The following is a 14,390-nucleotide window of genomic DNA, read 5'->3' on the forward strand; positions in this document are numbered from 1 at the left end:
TAAATACTGAATATCTAATAAATAAACAAATACATTTTCAAAAGATATTTCAAAAGGAGCTTGCTGTATTCCATATATTGACACTCCTAAAGAGCGTTAATGAGTGCGTTTCAAGGGTATGGACAACCCCTTGTGTGTTTAAGGTAGGGGTGTGCGATATCACGATTTTTGATCATGAACGATTACAATGTCTCCACAATCTGCTTTTGAATAAATATCGTAGTATCGTGCTACAGTGCACATTCAGTTGCAGTTCTGGCACCTCTGTCCCAACATACAACTCGATGTACGTTTACGTAACGTTAACGCAGAGGTAGGGTTACTCTCGCATGACATTGCAGTTAATCACAATATTATTTGCAAGCATTTTAAAGCCTTGCCGGTTAAATATTTTATTTGCACGCTGCTCTGACATGCTTTTTTTTTTTTGAGTGCGTACACCTGAAGTGCATGTGCACTAAAAGCGTGTGAGTACTAAATTAAGTTGTTATCTTTCTCGTCTTATTGCGCATACAGGTCAAATACACAAGGTTTACATAAACACAGTGGGTTATGTCTTAAGTGAATGTAAACAATTGGGAGAAAACCGGATGCGTTTCTGTATATTAGATCCGTGCATTAGGTCTCAAAGTGACGGCAGCCTAATAAATCTGCTGCCGCTTGTCAATAATGTTAATCAAATAATACAAGAAGAATACAAGAGAAAAATCACTTCTCTTCACTAAATAATTTCAGTGGCTTTATTAAGAATCACTGTATAATTCGTACAGTGAAGTCTTATGTTTTATTTTTACAATGTTTAATTAAATTTCTTCCTTGCATACTGCTGTTAAATTCTAGTCTGGTCTTACCAGACTCTCGTACATTTCATTTGTACAGAGAGTCTGGCCACTCTCTATTGACAAGCATTTACTTCCTTGAAGGCGGGTACTCTGTTGCAGTTTAAAACTATTGGATCTGCCCAGAGCCACTCTGGATCTGCCATAACCAATCGCTAACGTTTGGTCGTTACGTATGTCATGTGCCATTCGCCTTGGTTTTGCTCAACCTGGTCTCACAGAATTCCGTGAAATGAACACGGGCCCCTTAACTCAAAATCCGTGGCAGTTTCACGGAATCGCCGAAAATTCCGTGATGGGTCCACGGAAGTGATTCCTATGCAAGTCAATGACAGTAAAAAGTAGACATGATTTTATGAATATTTATAGGCTACTTTTATATTTTGGAGCAACTAATTCCACTCCTACCCTAAACCTACCCACTCTCAACAATATAAAACACATAACGGGCAAATACAAGAACAGTCACAGGTATTTATTGCAAAAACAGCATAAAAGTATTAACTCATGTTGCATTCCAAGTCTTTTCTGAAGTCACACGATGTCTTCATGTCAGAGTTGATCTTAATGTTTTAATCGCTAAAATGATGATCCCGCCGCTCCGTGAACACACTCATTCATATCTCATTCAAATTATACACATGACTCTTTAGCGTGAAGCAATCTGTCGCGAGACACATGAGAGCCAATGGCATTTTACAATTAAAGCAGACGTAATGACGCAATTGGTCACGAGACATACGACAGCCAATGCTGTCAAAGCTGACCTAACGTTTCTTCCGGCGGTAAAATTTGAAATGTGTTTTTGATCTTTGGCGGATGGACTCGACGCTGCTGATCGCTTTTGGGGATTTTCTTCACACAAATTAATCGTTTGGCCTCGGAACACTTGGAATATTTGTACTTTTTGAATAAATTGTGCCTGCAGTCGTATCTGCCTGTTATATCCTGTTTTTTATAATACACAAATGGGTAGGTTTTGGGAAGGGATTGGGTTACGTGTTCAAAACGTGTCTAAATACTGTAAAAAAAAAAAAAAAATGAAAATAATTATAAATAAAATTATGCTGGCTGACTAAATCGAGAATCACACTCCATGTCATAATGGCAAAAATCATAGTTTCTTGATGATAACCATGCCCAACGCGTCTGTATACTGTCATTGACTTACATAAGCATCACTTCCGTGGACCCATCGCGGAATTTTCGGCGATTCCGTGAAACTGCCACGGATTTTGAGTTAAGGGGCCCGTGTTCATTTCATGGAATTCTGTGAGATCAGGTTGGTATTGCTTCTCACATGGAAGTCTGTAAAAATAACTCTGCACGCCACCTCAGTGATAAAACCTAAAACTTGTGCATTCGGATTGTGATTTATTCACGGTGGAGGGGAGAGTTTTGTGATCGGGAACGCGCTGCTCACTTGGTCCGTAACATGATGGTGGTGTAAATAAAAAGTCATATGCTTGGTATGATAAGAATAAATGCTGCCGTAAATAACGGCCCAATTCAAATGTTTACGTGCTTTTTTTCCTGTTTGAGGGGTGATGAAATATATTACTCTTGTAAATACTTGCCAGCATTTAAAGAAATACAAGTCTAGAAATGCATCCAAATTACAGCGAAGCGCAACCGCACAGTGCTCTCAGTGGTCAAAAAGGATATAAACAGTGAATTTTGAAGTGATATATTCTTGAAAACTCAGAGACGTGGATTCGGACAGCAATTAAATGACCACACGGCCTTGGTGTTTGTCTAAAACAGTAGGTCATTCGGCAGAGGATTTTTACGCGGGTGGTGGGAGACGAACGGCAATAAAATCACTGACTAGCCCCTGTAAATTATGACAATACCTTCCAATCCCACGAGAAACAATTACCGTCCAAATAGGGCTTCAGCTAACTCCTTCACCACTAACGGAGCGAGCTGGAAAATCTAACTTTTCCCAAACCCCATGGGGAGGGTCACAGCATCATGGCCACCAATAAACCTCTGCAAAGATTGTTCTTGCTCCGGCTTTAACTTCTGGATATTCGGCAGCGGTGCCACAACGGAATGAATGGCTTCGCTCACATCTTTCTCCGCCGCCATTTCTGAACTACATCTCAAACTAGCGCACGACATCAATGTTATCGTTCTCAGCCACTCCCTCTGTTCGCTGATTGTACTGGTAAAAATTTGTCCGGAGAAAACCTAAGAATACACCGCAGTCCCAGACGGAGTACTGAAGGAAAATGAAAATTGAGTGGAAGTACGTAGGAGGGCGGAGCCAGGCTAGTTAAATTCACCTACTGTGAAAAAATTAAGCATGGTTTTTCATTAGTATATTATATTGTATTGTATTTGTAATATGCTTTGTTTTTATTTTCAATAAAAAGCTAAAAAAAAAGAAATAAAGATTTTCATCTTTGCCCACCCCTACTTTGGCCTAAATGGTCAGTCATTCTTTTTTCTTTTATAATTTGTTACCTTGTAAGGCTAAATTTTTTAAATAGGGAAATTAGTTAGTTTGGCTGTACTGCTCAGTCACTTGCACAATAGTAAAACCAACATGAAAAAATTTTATAAAATCGTGAATTTCCTGAAAATTATCACGATATGATATTTTTGCCATATCGCCCATCCCTAGTTTAAAGTATCAAAAGATTCATATATAGTATGATGAAGATATTTTGATATACCCGACATGTTATTTAATTTATTTGTAAATTCACTACTAGCGTTTGAAAAAATATATTTTAGTTTTTATTGTTTAATTTATTTAGACAAAATAGTATAGAATTCAGCCATTTATTGTTTTTGGATATAACATGAAAATAATTATCGGCTTAACGGTACTAGACGAAAAATATGCCTTTAAACCTGAAAGAAATAAAGATTTGATATTTATCGTGATAATTACTCGATAACTGATATGAAAAAAAATTGTTTTGCCCATAGCCCTAGTTCTCGATACAAATTCCAGAACCAGAGCAAAAACTGTTGACTTAGGTATGTAAAAAAATTCTCCCATTTTGTTTCATCTGTTGAGTTTCTGATTCAATCGTGCATTTAAATGTGATTGTCAATCCAGAAACTTTGCAGTGTACTTAGCAGTATGAAAAATCTAACTTGTATTTAGACTGTGACTGGGTAATAAACAGAAAGTGCAAGCTCACAGAATTCTCCACTCTTGCAAAAACTCCTGTTATAATGAAAAAAAAAAGCTGTCTTAATTGTACAATTGATATCTTATTTACATCTTGCTTGCACTTTGTCGGTTATAATGGAGGGATTCACAAGCATAGGGCACCTGTATGTACCTTGTGCGTTTTCAGTGTTCTTAAGCGGATTCTGACTAACTTTCTGACTAGCACCTCTGATAGGCCATTGCGTTCACACGTTCAACAGATATGGTTGTATCAACTTGTAAAAACACGATGTAAACAGAAAACATTGATGCTCAGAGAGCAATCAAACAATCATGAAAAAGAGCTCTTGAACTCAACATCAATCAGCTGGTACCGAATGTACCCGGTACTCGCCGGGACGTCCGGAACTGCAGAAATGCTGGTAGTGCAAACCTTTTTTTTTGGTACCGTCTGGTACCTCCTTAAAAATCAATAACTTGCAGTCAAAAGTTTTATATTGCACAGTTTCTGATTCAATTCATTAGTCCATTTCAAATTCAAAGGTTTTGAATCAAATGTTGTAATCTTGTGATTCATCTCAGAGCTGGTTCGATGTAAGGCTTCAAGAAAAAATGAATGGGAAAAATACTCCTAGATTCAAGGCTGCTCATAAAGTGTGACAACTGTTGTGCTTTTCCCTTGAGACCACAAATGGCTGTCGTCTCCATATCTAAGGACAGCCTACACAAAGTGGTGTGTTTCTTTAAACAAACACCATTATTTTCACAGTAGCCTTTGGCAGTTTGGAGCACACTAAACAATGGATGCGTGCGCATGCGTGTGTTTGTATTGAGCAAGTGCTCAGAAAAGATAAGAGCAAAGGTCTTGAAATGCTTCAAAACATGTAAAGTAAGGTTAAATAACCTTTCCTGATACTTCTTACTCTGAACATGAACAGACATGTATTGCGGAGTTAAAAGTCAAGCTCTTTTGAAAGAAATACTAATGAAAGCTGGTCTAAATTCGACTCGTTCCTGCCACTCCTCAAGCGAAGTAATTACTGTAAAATAAAGACTATCATTAACAGACTTTCTTTCTCTGATGGCTTTCAATATGTAGGTGAAGAGCCGTCCACATCAAATTTGCTCTCAACAGGTCGGGGCATGACAGACATCTGATGAATCCTATTGTTGGCAAATAGGTTTACCAATGCTCATTAAATTGCTGGCCTTTTAGGGTCTGTGTGCTTTGAAAGAATGCATAAACGAAAAACAAACACAGGCGGCATGTGAAAGGCTACACGGAGTATGAATGCAGTGTAAAACAGGATTATCAGAGTTTATTGAAAGTAAGGATTTAAAATAAATGCGATAAAGACCTTTGGCAAGTAAACAGTATGAGAGGAATGAGGGGAATTTTAATTCATTCCATTTTTCTGTATAAATACTTGGTTTAAATAAAGCTGCTTCCTGTATTCCTTTCACCTAATGTATGGACAAATACGGGAAACACAAATAGGCGCTCTTACAAAAATTAGCTTTTTGCAATAAAACAGGCAAAAAGAGGGCTTTTTGACACTTTCTTAACCCTAACAACTGCATGGCAATGCACTAAAAACTACTAAACACTTTAGCAACTTCATAGCAATAGCCTGGCAAAACATCCATATTTCACACTGTTGCTAAAGATATGTTACTTGATACATTATTCATATCACAGTCCTGCAAAGATGATTTACTCGCAATTGCTTTAGACCAAACAGGGCCGGCCCGTGGCATAGGCGGAATAGGCAAATGCTAGGGGCGCCACTCATCCATAGGGGCGCCAAAATAAATTACTGATATTAATACTATTAATATTAATTCGAAATATTAACTTAACTAAGTCCCACGCCTCTTCCCGGTCCGCCTCATCAATCTCCCCCCGCCGAGCTACTTGAAGTGCGTCAGAAATATAATGTGCGATCAGTTTAAAGTTGGGAATTTGTTGTGTCGCGTCGGCTCTCGCCGCATCTAACGTAGACAGGATTGCTTTCATTTTTTAGGGTGCTTGGCCACTCGCGCCAGGTGTAGACAAGGTGAAAGATGCCTGATAAAAGACAGAGACAGAAGCCCTCTGATGCAGGGAAGATAAGGGATACACTGCAAAAATGCTCTTCTTACTTAGCATTTTCGTCTTGTTTCTAGTCCAAATATCAAAAACTTCTTAAATTAAGATGCATTTACTAGATAAGTAAAATCACAAAAGATATATTTTCTTGTTTTCTTGAAAATCAAATCAAAATGAAGTGAGTTTATGCTTAAAACAAGCTAAATTATCTGCCAATGGGGTGAGAAAAATAATCTAGTTTCTGATTGAAATCTTGTTTCTTGTTTCTGTCCCAAACAGAAATAAGAATTTTTCTCACCCCATTTGGCAGATCATTTTGCTTGTTTTAAGCAAAAACTCACTTCATCCCCCCCCCCCCCCCCCGAGCAGGTCGTAGTTTGTCCATTTTATCTTAAACGAAGACAATTCACCAGCATACGAACGTTCGCCTATCAACGTGTTTTTCTGTTTGGCCGGTGACCGCGTGCACACACAGTGGTGAAGTGACCGTTTGAATTGAACACAGAATCAATTCAGAATTTTTGAGAATCCATTCTGAATCGTTGGATGACGAATCGCAATGCATCGACCTTTTCTCCCAACCCTAATAGGTACTATAGGCAGCTGTATGATATATCATAAAAAGAAGAAGTTCCTTTCCGCATGCTGCTATAGGCTACATGTCGCGTGCTGTGATAGTCGGTATTGTCGGTGTTACCGTTGTTCGGCCACAACACTGATTACATCACTTGCCCCCCGCGGCACTGCCCCCACCGTAGTTTTGATTTTTATAGTAATACAAATCATTATATTTTTATCACTATAAAAAAAGCTCAATTTCCATAGTAATTAATCAAAACTAAACACTTGCGCTGCTCTGCACTGTTATGAATGCCTGTCTGTGCGGCCATGCACAGTTTACTCTCGGTTTAGAATTAGCGATTTAAAAGCCCCCGCCGGTGGGAAAATATCCTCACCCTCACATCATCCATCTCCACCTAATCTACCCTTTTTTGTTTTCGCTCTTCTGATGGTTTTCAGCTTTCTCTTTCTGCATATAGTATAGTTGTATACGGAACTTCGAAAAGTTTCCAACGCAGCCTCTATTCTTCACGAAAGATGGATGAAAAGGCGCACCGGAAACAAAAACCTTTAAAAATGATATACGACCATGCCAAATCACAGAGATGCTGATTTACTCGGGACTAATATTAATCACAGGACCTATATATCAGTGAAATATGGTAAGTCATTCGCGGGGGAATTTTTAATTTACAAATTACAGACATGGCCAATTCGTACAGGATTAAGATCACAGACAATCTCCCCATTTATTACAAATTACAAGAGGTCACCAGGTATAACTAATCTCGTGCAAATAGGGCTTAAGTTGCTAAAATATAAAATACAGTATCCTGAAAAAGGACCTTTTTTGCTGGACTCCAAAGTATACAGATAGCCTGTCGCCAAACAGGTTACAATGACCTCAACTTTGTGCAGAGGAATTATTTTAGGAATTTAGTGCGACCATAATGCTCTCATCTTTCACTTACAAAGAAGCCCAGGTTCCTTTAATCCAATCTAAATTCATCCCAGATGCTGTATCATGCAAGTCCAACAGGCTTCAGGCTGTCAAAGATAATTCAGTACATTTGGATAATCAAGCAAAGCTTCAACATTCCAGTGCTGTTCCTGGCACTGCCAGTTTGCCTAAGGAATCTCAGAGAAATGTAGTGAGACAATCCACTGAAAAACAGAGTGCAAAGAAAATCAAGTAAATTAAAACACTGTAAATATTGCTACTTAACTTGCAACCAGTCTATTATCTCTGATTATTTTATCTTCTGTAGCGGTCCCTTGTTAGCATTCTTTACATGTTTAACTTTTTCCCTTTTGAGGCTTAATAAATCTCAGGGATCCGACAGCTTATAAAACATGTCTTCTTTTAACACTTGTCAACAAATAATTCTCCTTATTAACATATACCTGTCACTTATGCCTAAAGGTTTGGATGAAATCCAGACCATGACAACTAAATATGTCTACATTCAAAACACCAGTACAATCATTAAAAAAAGGTTGAACATTTCACAAATATCTGTAATGTACAGTACAGCAATCTCAATTTGCATACAATCCATCCATTCTAAATAGCATATGAGAAATGAACGTTCAAAACGGTAAGCCAAGAGTTTTTCTAGTGAACATTTGAGCTAATATTGCACAACCTTTTGCACCATAAAAGAGATTCACTTTCAACATTTGCAGTTTAATTAAAGTGCTCAAGAAAGCAAGCCATAAACTTAGGTACCAAAGAATTTCTCTCAACGCCAAGCTTTTATGGCCATATGGTGTGTCCCAATACAGGTGCGGTCTTAATACATACTCAAAAGTATGTACTTTTCCATCACAAGTTGGAGAACATGCTTCTACCGCGTGGTACAAATAAATGAACTGGGATGTAGCGCATGTTTTCATAGATGATCTAATATTTAGGAAAAACTGAAGATAAGTGTTCCACAACCAATTGGCATGTACTTGGAAGAGATTTAGGTCATACTTGGTAAAGGTCATTCATTTGTTTCGCCTATGGCATTTCTACTAGAACAGCAAGATCAAAAACCACCAATATGCCAAGAAAAAAAATTAACTCACTAATGTTGCAAAATGATGACGGTCAAGTACTCAAAAGCTTTAGAAACAACAGAATGCAGGTGAGTGCTTTACCAATGCAGGGTTCCCACTCTTTTTCAGCAACCATTTTCCAGTACTTTTCCAGGACATTTTTAAATGTTACTACGGCGGGAATAAAAGACAAGGATCATGCCAAATATTGCTTTCTAAGTCTTTAAAAGCCGTACAGTTTATTGCCATTACTTAACAATCCAGCATTTCTCAATATGAGCTCTTAAATCATACATTATGACTATGGAAGCTTGTTTACACCACAGAATAGAAAGAAAAGGTAATTGTGACTTTTTATCTCGCTATTCTGACTTTCTCGCAATTGCGAGTTAACATATTTGTGATATAAACGCGAAAATTGTCGCAATTCTTTTTTTCCTCAGAATTGGACTTTATAACTTGCAATTACAGTTTAGATTTCAGAAAAGATTTGAGAAAAGAAGTCAGAATTGCAAGATATAAACTCGCAACTGCGCAAAAAAGTCAATTGTGAAGAAAAGACTTGCAAGTTTATATCACGCAATTCTGACTATATCTTGCAATTCTGACTTTATAACACACAAATGTGACTTTATATCAAAATTATGTGATTAGGTAGCAGCTTACGAGTTAACATTCACTGCATACATTTGAGCAGTTCATAGCATTAGCTATTAAACATCATTATTCAAAATACTACTCGCACTTATCAAACTCAGCATTCCTGAACATGTGCTTTCTGCAACTAGCGCTGATTGTTTGGGCCAGCGATAAACTCTTTATACTCGGCTAAAGAAATAACTTTTTTTAGAAGAATTTTAACAAGATTTTCCAGGACATTTTACATTTTCTCTAATTTTCCATGTGTTTTCCAGGACTGGAACATTTGTCATCTATTTTCCAGGTTTTCAAGGTTTTCCAGGACGAGTGGGAACCCTGCAATGGTTCTGGGTTCAATCTTCAACATCTTTAGATATGAGTTTTCCTGCATCGGCAGAATAATGGATTTTTGTGAAAAAAAACGCACTACAACTTTAATAAAGTGATAGATTAGTGTTTAAGGCTTGAGCTGCTAATGAACCCTAAATCCCAGTTAGCAGCAACTTGAACAAACATGGTTCCTGAGAGCTATCCATCCATCCATCAATCTATGTATGTATCAAAAATAAGAAAGAAACACAGCTAAATAATTCAACACACCTTATAATCTTTCCGGAATCAATGAAAAGGAGAAACCTAGATGAAAACAAAGACAGCCCAGCCTAAATATCGAAAAACAGGTGCAAAGGTTAATTTATGGCAAGATTTTCCATCATATGATCCAGTAAGAATAACAAGTGACTTTAAGAGCATCAACGAGGGGGGTAAAAACTTCAGTACATTATTAACCGCTCTTACCAATTCCTGAAGTGTGACGGGGTCTGCAGGAATAAATGTCCAGAGAGATGTAAAACCACAGATCTACTCAGTCTTTAAAACATCCTCTGAAAGACTGTGTGCTAACAAATCAAAGGCTTCCAAGAACTGAACTGACTTAACTTAAAGTTTTAGCTCCTTAAAGACCCCAGCAATGGCAGGAATTTACTTCTGAAAGTCACATGCACACCAACACTACTGTATGTAGGGTGGCCAGAGTTTTAAAACCTGTCACTTTCTCCCTTATTTAACATTTTATATCGCAAATATTTGAGCTAAAACTGGCTAAAAGAGACATGCACTTAATGGAGAACATTAGGCATCCTATGCTGAAAGTAAGAGAAACCAGTAGTCTTTCCAAATTTATCTGCAAGGTCCTTCAGAGTTGATAAGTAACCAGAAAAGCACACAAAAAAAAGTTTCGGTCACTGTTCAAAATGAGAGAGAGAAAAAAAGCACACACACACGGCAAGAGACCGAAGTGCCATTTCCACAGCCATAGCTTGGAATGCATGGAACGTTTAAACTACAAAATACTTTATATTAGACGATGATTTAAAGCTAAATTCTAAAATTTCAAGGAATCATAATGTAGAAGGCTGTAATTGTGTTAAATTTGCTGCTTCAATGTTAGTAGATTATTAGTTTCTATGGTATACTGTCAAATAATATGCATTTCATACATATATTTAAAGGTTTTATTGGCAAAAACAGTGCAAAGAGTCAATATTTACAGTGTTGACCTACATATTATTCCCTTCTTCTCTACAAACCTCTCCATTCTTTATTCACGGCAGTGTTTTCAGGCAGAATTGTGAGAGAGCCCACTCCTTTGGATGAAAAGCAACCCCAAACATGGATGGTCCCAGGATGCTTCACTGCACGACACAGGACTCTTTGTAGCATTGACCTGAGCGTTTATAGATGTCCCAAACAGTCGAAAGGGGGCTTCATCAGAGAAAATAACTTTGCACTAGTCAGCTGATGTGTGATCCTTGCACTTCCTGCAGAATTTCAGTCTGTCCTTGATGTTTCCTGTAGTGAAGTCAGTGGCTTCTTTGCTGCCCTTCTTGACACCAGGCTGTTGCCCAAAAGTCTTTACCTCACTGTGATTCTGTTGCTGACTCAGGAGAAAACCGTCCTGTCGTTTGCTGGACACTCTGGACCATCCTGAGGCAGTTGAACCTCTCTCCTTGAAGTTCTTGTTGATTTGGTAAATGGTTGTTTCAGGTGCAATATTCTTTGCAGCAATTTCCTTGCACGTGAGGCTATTTTGATGCAAAGCGATGATGGTTGCACATCTTTCTTTGGCGGTGTAACCATTGCTAACACAAGAACACACTTCTTCCCTCCTTTTATCAGTCTGCTTTTATAATCCAATAAGAATGATAGTGTGATTTCACCTGACTAGTACTTGTTCTCACTTTCCCATGTGCTGATGATATGATTAGTGAAATGATGTTAGCTGAAAGTTTTTGGCCAATGAAGCTTTTTGCAATTATTTAAAAAACATCTGATCATCTCAGCAATAACCAAGAAACAATTCGAGTCAACACCACGACTGAAGCAGCAAACTTTGCGAAACACAAATATTTTTTGGCCATGCCTATACAGCATTTAAATTGATCAAATGTAACAGTGAAGACTTTCACATTGTAAAATTATATTTCAAATAAATGCTGTTCTTTTGAATGTTCTATTCAAATAAATAAATATGTTAAGCAGCAGATTAACTGTTTTCAACATTGATATATAAGAAATGTTTCTTGAGAACCTAATCAGCATATTAGAGTGATTAGTGAAGGATCATGTGACACAGAAGAATGGAGAAATGGCTGCTAAAAATTCTACTTTGCCATCACAGAAATAAATTACATTTTAAAATATTTTAAAATAGAAAAGTTATTTTAAATTGTAATATTTCACAAGATTGCGGTTTTTATAAATTATTGACTTCTTCCAAAAACATTTTAAAATATTACAGACTCCAAACTTTTGAACAGTAGTGTATACACAAAAAAGTCAAGGCTCTATAAAAAAAACGTATAGATTCTAATAATACATACTTTCTAGTGTGCTCAATCTATCCTGTTCTATCCTTCAAACATTAAGGCAATATTGGTCATAAATACTTTCTATGACTTTTGAAAGATGGAGGCTATGTGGTACTTAGATGATCTGATATGACCACACATGGTCAGGTTAAAAACCTCTGGATTAAACCATTGCTCCTCAAGCATTCTGCCATTTGCATATAGGTTCAGTGATAAAGTTTTGTTTTTTCTTTAAATTACCATGACATGAAGCTTAAAGTATTCGTCCAAACAAACAAGTGAACTCATTTTTACTTTAAAGAGCTCTTTCTATTAAGTACTATGTCTCACAGCATAAACTCTGAGTCTGGTACTGTCAACTGACAAAGAACAGATGTATCGGCTAAATAGGTGTACAAACCCTAAGGGGGAGTTAGTACTATGTGAAATCAATTTAAAAACTCTCTCTCTATAAAGTGACTGCAATTTAGTGGTTGCAATTGAGACTGAAAGGTTAGGCATTGTGCGTGTGTATATCTGATGACATGCTGTCTGTTCCAGCCTGTATTACCTGGACTAGAAATAAATTGTATACTTTAAAACCTGCACTTTCTCTTTAAACTACTTTAAAATGCATGTTACTTTCTTGTGAGAAAGAAAATTTCTCTGACAGTTTCAGAGAGATTAAAACGTGCAGAAGAAAAAGATTCTTGCGTTGGCCGGGAATCGAACCCGGGTCAACTGCTTGGAAGGCAGCTATGCTAACCACTATACCACCAACGCTCGGTGACCCAAACGGCACGCCTCAAACTGACCAGACTAAACATAACAGAACCTCTAGCATACTATAAAATTGATGTGAACAAAATCGAATAAATATTAGAAGAGGAATATGAATATTAGAAATACAGAAAACCAATTACCCAGCTTTCATTAAATCAAATATAATCATAACAATATAATTAAAATATAAATATAACAATATTATTATTTATAATTTATTTAACGTTACCTTTACAACAATTTTCTCAAAAAAACTGATGCTTTTTGTACACTACTTAAAAGTTACACAGAGGTTTTCACAACAATAATGCCCAGGTTAGCTTAACAGTCCTGAGATCACTGTCCATCATGTAGACGACGGATGACTTACCTTTGTTATAAGAAGAGGTTCCCTGTGCTCCAGTCCACCTCTAAGGGTAAAACCCCATGGTGCTCCCCCAGAGAGGGTCACATCCACCACTTTCCATCCCTCGCCATTACCATGATGTTCATCAAAACTCCCAGATCTGTCTGAACTGTAAAAAATCCTGTGGTCTCCTTCAGGAAAGCCGGAGTGGTTAACCGTGTCCATTTCATACACAACCTGTCCCTCAACCAACAGAATATGACAGTCTTTTGTGTTTAAATGCAAAAACCGAGGTGGATTATTCCAAAAAGTCTAAATCCTACATAGTCTTTCACGTTAACAGCAGCTGTTAATGTTAATCCACAAGAACATCACATCAACGTCTCTTGGATACTTTGTTGCGTTGTTTCCTCCTCTAGACGAGGCATCATTTAAGAGCGCTATTTAATGAAGTGGAGAGTAAATTCACAAAACAAACTTCCAAACTAAAACACAATAGTTTTGTTATAATTCCTGAAACAAAGCTCGATGTAAACAGAAATGTGAAATCTTGTTTGTTTGGCTTATCTAACTAACCCCTTTCTTTATGTTAGCATTAGCCAAATTATCTAGTTTAAGTTTGTCTCGCCATTAAAATCAAGTGTTTCCTAAAATCATAATAATAATACACGCTCACTGACTGACTGTCGATAACGCAACCATCCGGATTCAAGTAGTCAACCAGAAATACTGATTAGTCATACGGGTTTCGCTGTGTTCATAGTGAAGGTTGTGCTCTTCCAGTCCTGTGGTTGGTAAGTGTGTGTACCGGCGGAGCTAGTCAGCTAACCGCGAGTCTTATTCAATCAACAAGTGGAAGATCACCGTACTTCACATCTCTTCCCTGAGCCACATTAGAAGTTTTCCAACTGTTGTACCAACCGAAACAAATACATGTCTTTCTAGTTTTTATGCTAACGCAACATGTACTCGGAGATGAAACACAAAGGCTGCAATGCCTGATGGCAGAAGGCTGATCTGTTGGGTTAGTGTGGATTACGCTAACGAGACTCAATCTACCTGTGCGCTCGTCCCCAACTATGATAAGAGAGCAGCAGCGACCTCTACTGTT

At 37.5% G+C, this 14,390-nt stretch overlaps 1 protein-coding gene across 2 annotated transcripts in view; it reads right to left on the minus strand.

Moving 5' to 3' along the window:
- shroom2a (shroom family member 2a) overlaps nucleotides 1-13,672 on the minus strand; it is a 55,024-nt gene extending 41,352 nt beyond the window's left edge. Inside the window, exon 1 of one of the 2 annotated variants that reach the window (XM_079841427.1) lies at nucleotides 13,304-13,672. In XM_079841427.1, the coding sequence (XP_079697553.1) occupies nucleotides 13,304-13,504 (201 nt within the window). In that variant the 5' untranslated portion in view covers nucleotides 13,505-13,672. The remainder of the gene's footprint in view (nucleotides 1-13,303) is intronic. The other variant, XM_079841426.1, reaches the window with a different exon arrangement.
- Nucleotides 13,673-14,390: the final 718 nt, after the last annotated feature.

Source organism: Gobio gobio (genome assembly GCF_949357685.1).
Source record: "Gobio gobio genome assembly, chromosome: 17".
In the NCBI taxonomy this organism is placed as follows: Eukaryota; Metazoa; Chordata; class Actinopteri; order Cypriniformes; family Gobionidae; genus Gobio; species Gobio gobio.